The following is a 12,147-nucleotide window of genomic DNA, read 5'->3' as shown; positions in this document are numbered from 1 at the left end:
TGTCCAAAAACATAAGCCAAGCAAAAACTTTTGTCTTCATATATGCTTTACACCTCCAAATACAAGGCAAAGTAACTGGGGTTGTAGAGACCAAAAGCAAAGCTTGTAGAACTTCTGAGAGGAGTAAATTTCATTTCCCCATATATATAACTCCATCTACCAGGCTGTGAATAGACTGAAATCTGTGAAAGATCATCCAGATAAATTTTGTACACATCATAAGCTTGCACTGACAAGGGCAAATGGAAGTGATTATGAACTGGCCGGTCTTGCAAATGCTGGGGCACATTATGATGCAAAGTTTTTTTATTTATTTGATCTGGCAATACTATAGTGGGGGCATATAGCGTTCTACTTTCATTAAATTATTTTACTATAAAAAATAAACCAGTAATGTAATAGCAAATTATCTTTTCCTTATATAAATTAGAGGTTCCTCTACGAGGGAACCTCATACTAAAGGCTTATATTATAAAAAAATATAGAGTTTTTGTCGATGTGTTTGTCCATCGTACGACTTCTTTGATCCTGTGGTGTATTTTATCGCCCATTGGTCCTCTATGTGTGGGTACTTAAATAAGGAATCCTTCCGCACGGCCTTTATCACTAGGTGTATGCATTTGTGTCACCTAGCTAGATGTAATTTTTCCACCTTAATACTTTGTTTTTATATAATGGAACATAGCATCCCGGCCTTTGCTCAACAAGTTACAACCAATTATTACAACCTAACACTTAGAATGAGTGCAGTTCAAATAGAATTATAGAAATAAAAGACACCAATCATAAAGAAGAAACAAACCAAATACTACCAACCCAAGATAAAAAGTACACAATTATTAAATTCTGTTTATAAACCTCCATCCGAAATTGGCAAACAGATGCATAATCATTTTCTCAAGATTACGACATGCAATCTTTAAAAGCTTGCCATCTTCATCACACCTTTGTAGTTGTATCCAAGACCTAAGCCAATGTGTTGTCTTGAAAATTACCCGAATATATGAAACATATGGTGTTTTGTCAAAAATCTTATCATTCCTACTGTACCATAGAGCCTAACATATAGCAGATGCTACTATAAGTATAATTTTTCTACTTTTCATGTCCACTCCCTAAAGCCAATCATCAAAAAATATGGGATATGCTATTAGGAGGGTATAGACCAAAAGAAAACTGAACTGCTCTCCAAATAAATTTTGCATAATGACATTCCAAAAAGGATGATGAATGGGCTCATTTTTTATACAGAAACAACATCTCAAACTTCCATTCCAATTCCTCCTTACCAAATTATCCTTAGTTAACACAACCCGTTTAAGCAAGTACCACATAAAGATCTTAATCTTAAGATGCATTTCATATTTAACACTTTATTAAACTTATTTAACAAATAACTATTCACAAAACTTATTCTGCAATGTTGATGCCAAACTCTGTAGTCTGTACTGTTAAATATATGTCGAAGGAAATGTGCCTAATTAAGGAGAGCTCCTGTAGCATGAAGGCCTCTCTTTGTTTGGGACGGCTACCAACAACCCAAAATTAGTCTAGCGCGAGGTAGCAAATACTAGGGGGAAAATCAGTTCGGATAGTTTCCGATACCCGCACGTATTTTAGAAACGGATAGTCTCGAATAGATAATTTTTTTTATAGTACCGGATTTGAAAATGAGTACAGATAGTTTTTTTTAAACGGAAACAAATTTGGAAAGACGAGATATGGTAATTAAGACCAGTATCCGGTAGAAATTTGAAACGGTCAGAAACTATCCGGATTCTTTTCCATATCTCCGCAGGTAGCAATCAATTTTTTAAAAAAACATCTCTTTTCCATATATCAGCAGGTAGCAATCAATTTTAAAAACTAAGTATATATGCATAACTTTATCATATAAATTTAGATGAAGATAAACTTTATATTAAAATTGTAGAGCTAGACAAGATCTATAACTTGGTTGCTGGCAACTTTATCATTTGAGATTATTTTGGGGTTTAAATATTCGTTAGAAAATACCATATGTATTTTTACAACTCAGACATACGATTCAAATGATCTCGGATGGAGATGTCCTCTATAACAAAGTACAGAGCTCAATGAAATCTAGTACTATTTTATAGTTTTTGATTTTTTTTATTTAAAAATATTTGAAGCGCAAAACAAACATTATAGGTTTCGAAGGGGTAAAATAAGATGAATAGTATCTTCAATCTAGAAAAAAAAACTTGCTAAGTGAGATGATAAGTTGTGCATTGAGGAAGGTGGTCTTGGGTTCAATCAACGGACTAGGAAGTTAAAAATTATTTTTACACTATCAAAATACCCATGCATTACACTATGTGAAGCCAAAAAAGAGTAGGTTGCAATGTATGGTTATTTTTTCGGCACTTGATATTGATAGACAATTTTTTTTCATATTGTAAAGATTAGTCATAGTAGAAGAAATATTTTTGGCTAGCTATCAGATCAAGCTCACTTCACTCCAATCGTGCAATCACTTTCACTCTAAATATCAAAAGGAAATCATACAATAAATGGAAAGAAAAAAATTGATGTGGTTAGGATATGTAAACCCGATTCAATTAAAAAAACATGTAACTGTTTCTATTTTACTTATAACTATATAAAATTATGCAAAATCTAAATCGAGAGCGCTCTCGATTTATTCCTAACTAGCGACCTTATCAGCTATTGTCCAAATACGATCAGCCATTTGTCCAGATATGTGTCTTGAAAAATCTTACTTTAATATAGTACTAATTGATCAAGCAAGTAGAAAAAATATTTCTACCATCTATGCTTTAAATAAAATTTTCTCTTAAATTACTCATCCAATTTATAATCCAATTACACCATTGTGTTTGTAACAATTAAATCTTTACAACAAGATCTCACATTATTATATTTTAATAAAAAATCACAAATTACTTTTATAACATATCTAACTTACTTTTAGATTTCACTAAGTTGCTTCTTAAACATATAAAAGTAAATTCAATAAAGTTTTAAAGTAATTAACATATATTATAGAAGTTACTTTCTTTTTTTATAAGTACTTGTTCAATAAAGTTTTAAAGTAATTAACATATATTATAGAAGTAATTTAGATATATTATAAAAATAATTTATATTTTTTTATCAAAATATAATAGGTAGATAGTGTATATCATAGATGAAGTGATAGCTCTGTGTAGTCACGTCTATAAAACTGCATTACTATTTCTCCAATTCCTATTTAAGCTGGTGCTGCTCCAGCGGGAAAAGCGAGGTGGTATTATTCGTGCTACAATACTGCGATGCTGCTGTGATCGGTTGGTACAATATCGTGCTGTACTGTGTTGGGCTGCTGCTATGTGGGCTGGCTACTGGGCTGCGGCTGCTATTTGCTGCTGCTTCGTGCTGTACAATATCGTGGAGTAGCTTTCTATTTTTCTCTTTTATTACTAGCAAAATACCCGTGCGTTACACCGGGTGATTACGGAGTGTGTACACTGACAAAAAGTATTGTTTGGTTTAGACAACTAATCTGCTAAAAAAATTGTTTATTTTTGGATAAATAATCTGCTATATATTTGCGGAATATATATGATGTTTAGTTTGGATGATTTGTAGCATGAGAGAAAATGGATAGACGAACAATATGACTGTCTTTGCTCAAAAGGCGATGGATGGAAATTTGTATGATGAACCGGACGGAGATTGTACAGTGACCAAAAAGTGTATTAGATAATTAGGATCAATATTACGATCAGAAAAATACGAATATTTATATTAGTTATAGATTGATAGACAGAGAAGAGATAGATATTATAAAACTTTCAATCAACTATTTATTTATTTATTTAAAAAAGTTATTAAGAATTTAATTTGTGTTAATTACTAAAGAAAAGTTATTAAGAAGTTGATTAGCGTTAATTACGTGACCCAGTTAGTGGGCCGAGCCTTCTCGTGTGTGGGTAGACTCCAGATCCGCCGCTGGAAACGAAGCGACGCTTCCTCGCCCTTGTCACAAACGAAACGAAGCGGTTAGAGAAAAGAAAAGGGGGGGGGGGGGGGGGGGGGGGGAAGAAAAGGAGCGCCGTTTCCTCTTCCTCATCGCCGCTTGCCGCTCCCCTCAGCTTGCCGCCGCCAATTCATCAATCTGCTGGTCGCTGCATTCTACTCGCCGCCGGATCTCGCGCCTTTGGGCTCGTGGCCAGCGAATCCGACGGCTGGAGGAAGATCGCCGGATCGGGTGCGTCGGAGACTCGGAGCTCGTGGAGGGAGGCAGCGGGGCGGCGGGTTCCTCCCACAGTTAGCAGCGACGGAGTTCGTTCGCGGGCTACAGGCGGACGGATCCAGTGGCAGCTTGGGTCGCGGGTAGCGGATCCAGTGTCGGCTCGGGGCATGGGCGGTGGATCCGGCGGTGACTGTGACCTAGGGCGCGAATCTGGCGAGCGCGGGCGGTAAGTCCCATGGCACTGCTGATTGGAGGTTGACACCACAAGTCAAATCCTCCTCCGTGAAATTTGGTTAGATCTCATCTATTGCTCTGCCTTGTTGATTGCTTGTTCTTAGCAGTCGTGTGGAATCCTTTGTATTTATGGGTTAATTTCATCCGATTTTGAGCCTAAATCGAGTCTGTATCCATCTTCCTTTCGTGTTTTCGTGTGGTGACGGAATCGGACAATGAGAAGATATTTTTAGCTATTTTTTTAAGACGGACTCATTTTTTTTCAATTTTTTCGATCATTCACAAAATTGAAATCGGATTGGAATTTGAGGAACGGACGAAAATACGGACGAATAGAGGGGGTGACGACCGGAAAAATCCAAATATTTATATTAGTTATAGATATAGAGTTGCGGCGCTTCACACTCCATGTCGCGTGTCCGGATTTTGTACCGCGCGGATCAGCAATGAATTAGGAATCGAAGGCAGATACCGATGGACGAAAAAAAAATTACACAAACATTATGTATTTTTTATTAGGTATATAGGTTTAGATATGGGTCTCTTAAAAGGATATAAAAATAGATTTTCGCAAATGGTTGATGGACCGCGTACAAAAACTGAATATATAAAATTTAGAAATATTGACCTATTGTTGTAGAAAAATAATAAAGCGATATGTCTTCACTGACTAAGGAAGCTCAATTTGAGAAGATTTATATCCCGGGAGATATTCATTACCGTATTCATTTCACTCTATATTCGATCAATATCTTTATTGATAATATTTTATTCCGTTTTTATACAGGTTTTCAATTCTGATTATGTTTCTGAAAAAAATGAAAATAAACATGGTAGATCAAATTTTCATCCGTTTCTGTTCCATTTTCATTACTAGCTAATACTGAACAGAATAATTGAATGCGGCAGGTAAAATCGTTGCAGCAATACTCATACATCAACCTGAAACGACCATCCTAGGCTGTGACCAAGATGATATCTATTGATGACTTTTTAAGAAATGCTAGATAAAAAAGTATTCATGTTCGGTATCAAGATCTCGAAATTTCAATATTATTTTGGAAAATACCATATTTATCGATTACGAATAGAAGAAAGATAACAATTGAGCACATCTGGCGCTCCATTTCACACAATTATTTTGCGAGAAGACAGAAGATTAAAATTGAATTACAAATTATTTTGCTAGATCCCCAGCAAGCATGATCCATCCAGATTATTGGTGCATAGGGCCAGCCTGCGACATGTTAAGCACCATCCCACAAATCTTCGACGCACTTGTAAGGCCCATTGTCACAGACGAACTGCATTCCAGTCAGACCCCTCTGCTGGGGGAGTTTGCTGATTTTGTCTCTCTCTTCCTCAGTGAGCTCCCAGTCGAAAATATCAAGATTCTCCTTCATCCTATTTTCATTGTATGTCTTCACTAACAAAACATCACCCTGCTCGTACATCCACCTCAAACAAATCTGCACCACAAATTAAATATTCAAGTCTCAATTAACATGGTATGCCCATTTAATCTCTTACCTTAAATTCTGTGAACAACTGTTTTCTAAATTATTTATCTGATTGAAGATCTGATTGCACCGTTAATATTAAATCCTCTTAACAAAATTTCATAATATAATATTCTAATAAAACATATATGTGTTTGACGTTTTGAAATAATGTTTCATACGTGAGAAGAAAAAAGTGGATGTTTCAAGTGGAACCAACCTGAGCAAGCGTCTTGCCCTTGGTTTGGGCGATGTCGTGCAGGACGCCGGAGTCCATCACCGCGGCGCTGCCCCACGGCGTGCCCTTCGCCCCCAGCGGCGAGTACCCGCACAGCTGCACCCCCTCTCGCCGGCACACCTCCCGCAGCGTCCTCTGCTGCCACATCGGGTTCATCTCCACCTGGTTCGCCGCCGGCCGAACCACGGCGAACGACAGCAGCTGCTCCAGCTTCTTGGCGGAGAAGTTACTGACGCCGATGGCGCGCGCGAGGCCCAGCCGGTGGCACTCCTCCATGCCGCGCCACACGCCCTCCATGTCGAACGCCGGCGCCATCTCCTCCTTGGGGAACGGGAAGTCGTAGCTGCCCGGCGCCACGGTCGCCGGCCAGTGGACGAGGAGCAGGTCGACGTAGTCCATCCCGAGGTTGCGGAGCGTCTCCCTCGCCGCCGGCACGACGCGGCCGGCGTGCAGGTCGCTGCACCAGAGCTTGGAGGTGACGAACACGTCGGCGCGGGAGGCGACGAGGCCGCGCCGGACGGCCTCCGCGACGGCCTCGCCGACGCAGCCCTCCGTCGCGTACAGCCTCGCCGTGTCGAAGTGGCGGTAGCCGAGCTCGATGGCGCGGAGCAGCGCCGCCGTGGTTTCCGAGGAGGTGAAGGGGAACGCCGCCGTGCCCATGCCGATGCGCGGCATGGTCGGGAGCAGCGCGCTCGCCGGCACCTCCGGGATGGTCGCCATTGCCATTGCCGTATTGCAGTGTAGTGTAGTGGACATGACAAGGACGTGTGTGGCTATATATAAAGAAAAAATGGATTTTGTTCAACGCATGCCGCAATGCAGACAACACAATGATCGAATCTGTTCAATGCATGCCCCTAATGCAGACAATGATCGAACGCAAGAGACAATAATTAAGGAGAAATAATGCAAGAGAAAATTCGATCGGCTTGATTTTTCGTAGCTGAGTAGTTGATCACGTTGAATTATCAACAATAATTCAGTTTTTCTGATTTACATTGTACTATTATTATTAGTTTACTAGTCATGCAAATCTTGCAAAATAATTAATTACAAACTGTACATGTAATGCCCAAAGCTATGTCACGTGCAAAGTGATTTGTACACAAGGCTGTGACCAAGACGAGATATGTTATTGTCTTATCAAGAAATATATAAATCTTTTAGTATCTTATTAAGAAATATAAAAATGATGATTCGATTTTCCTCTGACAACCTAGAAATTTCCACAATCGCACCAACCGGGATGGCAACGATCCTCGCCATCGGCTAGTGAGCTGGGGTCTGGCGACTCCACCCATATATACCTACAGTAGTGGCGGATGCAGGAATACTTTTGAGCCTAGGCAAGTCTAACAGCGAAAAACAAATATACATAAATCAATTTAAATATGTATACCTTTTATCAGATACGTATGTAAAACTGACGGTCAACGAGATCTAATTTAGGAGAGAATATATCAATGAGACGATGCTTATATAGGTTAGACTATGAAGTTTGTACTATCTTATTGAAAAGAAAAAAAGACTGATACCAGAAAGTTATATAATTTTGCCTTTAGATCACAGTTATGATGGTGTGAAATTGAATTAATTATCTTGAAAGTAATAGGCATTTAGTTAAGCATGGTAATCAACAAGAAGATTCACGTGCAGGAGGGCATTACCTATAAATTGTATGCTGATTAGCTGGTGACTAAACACTATAACTAAGTACTGATAAACTGCTGCATAGTGGCTGAGCCCGGACACTTGCCCGCTCTGGCCGGGCCCTAGCTCCGCCACTGCATACCTAAGATGACCTAAGATGTGGATGGTTCCAACAGTCATGGCTATTTGTTTTTTTCGAACGTGCAAGCTCCCTGTACACGAATCTATTGTTATTCTGCTCCAACAGTTGTACCGAAATAACGAATACCTTGAGCAGCTAGAAATTGAAAAAAATAAGAATTTTCCTAAAATGAAAAATGCTTCCTTTCTAAAGGGAATTAAATAAATATTAATTTTGATTAATATCAGAATATTGAATGAGTTTATGCTTCACTAATTGAATGATAAATGACTACAAACGAAGGTGATAGGTGGTTTAAAAATAAACCCAAAATTTCAAACATGTATCTAAAATCACAACAAAAATAGTGAAATGAAATTAGCTCGTCGGGAATGCATCCAAAATCATTATAGACCCAGGGAATTAATTAGTAGTTCCCAACCACGGGTGGAGTGAAATCCAACAAAAATAGATCAAGAGTCGTGTACATTTAAACTAAATTTACCATCTTAAATTTAGCATCCTAAATAAATTTCTAGGTAGCTAATTAAATTTGTAATGTATCATCTATGGACCTATATATGTATACCAGGGGAGTAACCATTTTTCGTGAACGTGTCGACGAGTTTTAAATAAGTGGATAGGTATACAGCAATTAATATACATGTATGGTCCATACATTGATCGCAGAACGTGTACGGGAATGGTGCCGTGCCCATGCCTGCTGCACATCGGCATGCATGTCAGGGATGCTGCCCATTCCAATGTGCTGACTGTGTGCTGGAGCTGGACACACAGGATATGACCACGAGCTAGGTCTGTACGTCTTTTATAAAAGTTGTGCTGTATGCATGCACCGTCGCAGAAAGAGCACAAATGCAACAGGCAATGAAGGTATACTACTATGCTACCAAAGTCTTACAACATGCACGCCTGAGAGATTAATTTGGATTGATTTGTTCTTCTAGCTGGACCAGCGTAAGTTGATCAGTTGAGTACCAGCACTAGGGGAAAATGTAACTTGCCATAAGTACGGCGAACAAAATGCTGGTCACATCTTAGACAAGTAGCCAAGAAATTATATCTTTGACATGTGAGATTATATGATGAGTTGCAGGTATATATGACATCAACCAAATTAAAGACTTATTACTAAGAAAGTGTGGTGTGCCTGAGTTTTTTTTTTTTGAATTTTAAGCAGTAAGAGTATTGCCGAATATATTAGAAGGATAACTGAAGTGTTTACAAGATGTTGATTACATAAAGATAATATGACGCATCTCAAGGATAGATCATACATTGGAACTACAAATTAAGGTGGCTGAAAAGCAAATTCACACTCCTGTAGCTCCTCAAAAATCAGATGTGCCGTTTGCGGCACGTTTGGTTCCTTCCCTTGGAATATTTTCCGGTTTCTCTGCAACCAAACGTGCCACCACATTTTTAATAAAGTTCCAATTTTCTCCTTAACCTCCAGCCTGCTCCCCAAAGAAGCTATGCTTGCCATCCATATTGGAGTGATTTTGGTTGATAGTGATTCCTCTTGCTGATGTCACTAAATTCCAAGTCTATGGGGTGAAATCACATTGTCTGAATAGATGATCGGTATCCTCAAAGGCACCCCTATATAAGGGGCATATCCAATCACATTCCCAGTGCCTAATTAGCAAGTTTTCGGCCATCAAGGTTTTGTGATGTAAAATTAACCATCCTAAGAATCTTTGCTTTGGCAGAGCTTTTGCCTTCCAGCTGATGAGGAAAACAGGCGCCTGCTATGATCCTAAGAACTGAAAGCAATATGCACTTTGGGTTGTATATTCTCCAGTGTTGTTTCTTGTCCAGCAATTTTTATCATCCTCGTTTTCATCCAGCACGATCTGGCTTAGCATTCCTCTTAGATGAACAAGCTCGTGAATACTGTCAACATGTGTAATCTGTCTAAGAGAGTAGTGGAGCCAAGCATTCTCAGTGATTTCAACATAAACAGTCATGTTCTTTCTCTTTGCCAGGCTAAAGAGATTTGGGGCAATGTCTTTCCAAAAGATTATTTTCCTCCCATTCCCAAGCTGGATTTTGGTACAGGCTTGGAACAGTTGGTTGTCTTTTTCATTGCAGGGCAGGTCCATTTTGTCCCAAGGCCTTGAAGGGTCTTGCCAACGCATCCAAAGCCATCTTATTCTAACAGACGATGAAAATCTTTCTAGATCAAGTATTGGTTTGGTTTGGTAACTTTACGCATCCAACCAAATAGCCCCTTAGTACTTTTTGAAGAAATTGATAAAATCTATTAGTACTATCTTGCGAATAAATAGATAAATACTAAATTACTTTCCCTCGGACAACCTAGAAATAATTTCCATGATAGCACCACACTGGGGAGTTAACCAAGATGTTATTCATCCACGAAACCACCAACATGTTGTCCATGAGGGGGTGGCAGAATCCCACAGGGGCAATGGACCAGTCGGGTCCCATTCCCTCCGCCCCCCGTCGAAGTCCACTTCTCATTCCCCCTCCCTCTCTTCCTTCCCTCCCTCTTCTTGGGTGTAACACCCTGAAAATTTGACCAATAAAAACAAAACTCTAAAAATATGGATTTTCAAAAAAACTTTTAAATTAATTGCATCATGCCGATCTTATTCGCCTATTTTATTTGGATTTGATTTCGAAGTTCATTAATCATGAGTAAAGAATAGTTAATTAGGAATAAACCCTAGAAGTAAATTGGTAAAATAAATATAATTTAAAATAAAGATTAGGTGTGGATAGAAATAAATAAAATATTATCGCGACCATATTTGTATCAATTAAATTTAAATGCGATGGAATAAGAATTAACCCTAATTAAAAATTCAAATAAATTATATAAATAAAATATGAGTAATATTAATCTAGGATGAATTCATTAGTTGAGATAACACAAACATTGAGAAAAATTCATATATGCAAAAATTAGAAATTGTGGAACCAAATTTATATAAAAAATAGACTAAAATGAGAGAAATAGGAAAAAGACACTGTTCATTGCACTCTAGGTGCTCGACGGGGTCCCCTAGCCTAGCCTCTCTTCTGCCGCACGCGCCTGGCCGCCACGAGCCCCGCGCCGCCCGCCGTCTTGTCGCCGCGCCGCGCCGTCCTATTGTCGCCGTCGCCGTCGCCGTCGTCGCTCCGAGCCCCGCGCCGCCGCCACCGCCTCGCCGCCTCGCGCCCCGTGCGCCGCCGTCGCGTCGCCGCCCGCCGCGTCGCCGCCCGTCGCATCGCCGCTTGCCCGTCGCCTCGCCTCGTCACCATCGCGCCGCGCTGCCGTCGCGTCGCCGCCCGTCGCGTCCCGGCCCGAGCCGCACGCCGCCGCTGTCGCCATCGCCGTCGACGTCCCGTCGCCACGCGCGTCCCATCGCCGCCTCGCGCCCCGCGCCGCCGCGCCGCCGTCGCGTCACCCCTTCCCCCTCTCTTTCTTCCCCCCCTCTTCCCTATAAAAACTCCACCCCCCTCTCCATTTCCCCCACTCCATCTCCCTCTTCCTTCCCTCTTCCCTCTCCACCATGCCACAGCCTTCGTGCCGCCGCGCCGCCGCCCTCGCGCCGCGGCACCGCCGCCTTCGTGCCGCCGCGCCGTGCGCCGTCGTCGCGCCGCCCTCGCGCCGCCGCACCGCCGCCTTCGTGCCGCCGCGCCGTGCGCCGCCGTCGCGCCGCCGTCGCCGCCGCCGCCGTCGGTAAGCCGCCGCCTCCTCCCCTTGCTCGGTCGCCGTCGCCGCCCCGGGTAGCATGAGCCGAGAGAGAGAGAGAGAGAGGAAGGGAGAAGCCGGGGGGAGAAGGAAAAAGAAAAGAAAGAGAGGGAGAGAAAAGAGAAAAGGAAGGAAAAGAAAAGAGAAAAAGAAAGAAAAGAAAAAAAAAAGGGGAAATAGAATAGGGAGGTTAATAGTTTAGAAAATTTAAAATAATTAGAATTTAATTATAGATTAATTATAGTCGTAGAATTGCAAAATTTAATATATATTATAGATTATTCTTGGTAATTTCTATAAGAAATCAATTCGCGGTAGTAATTTAGATGTAATTAATAACTAAACAATTAGATGAATTCTTATAGATTATTATAGATTATTTTTGGGTAATCTCTATAAGTAATCAATTCACGGTAGAAATTCGGATTTAATTACAAGGGATTTTAGCCGTGTATTGTATTT

The 12,147-nt window shown here is 40.6% G+C and overlaps 1 protein-coding gene across 1 annotated transcript; it reads right to left on the bottom strand.

The window, feature by feature from the left end:
- Window positions 1-5,362: 5,362 nt before the first annotated feature.
- Window positions 5,363-6,916, bottom strand: LOC127752931 (probable NAD(P)H-dependent oxidoreductase 2). The gene is made up of 2 exons (XM_052278383.1): window positions 6,173-6,916; window positions 5,363-5,922 (listed from the first exon to the last, which is right to left on the bottom strand). Exons 1-2 carry the CDS (start codon window positions 6,914-6,916, stop codon window positions 5,701-5,703), a joined length of 966 nt encoding a protein of 321 aa, XP_052134343.1. The 3' UTR covers window positions 5,363-5,700.
- Window positions 6,917-12,147: the final 5,231 nt, after the last annotated feature.

This window comes from Oryza glaberrima, chromosome 10 (assembly GCF_000147395.1).
Source record: "Oryza glaberrima chromosome 10, OglaRS2, whole genome shotgun sequence".
NCBI lineage: Eukaryota > Viridiplantae > Streptophyta > Magnoliopsida > Poales > Poaceae > Oryza > Oryza glaberrima.
This window is presented reverse-complemented; position numbering and strand designations above follow the sequence as displayed.

Bases quoted from the DNA above. Each gene is read 5' to 3' on its own strand.
- LOC127752931 (XM_052278383.1), bottom strand. From the start codon at position 6,916: ATGGCAATGGCGACCATCCCGGAGGTGCCGGCGAGCGCGCTGCTCCCG. The intron at 5,923-6,172 runs GTTGGTTCCACT...TTTGTGGTGCAG, and splicing joins AGGGCAAGACGCTTGCTCAG to ATTTGTTTGAGGTGGATGTA.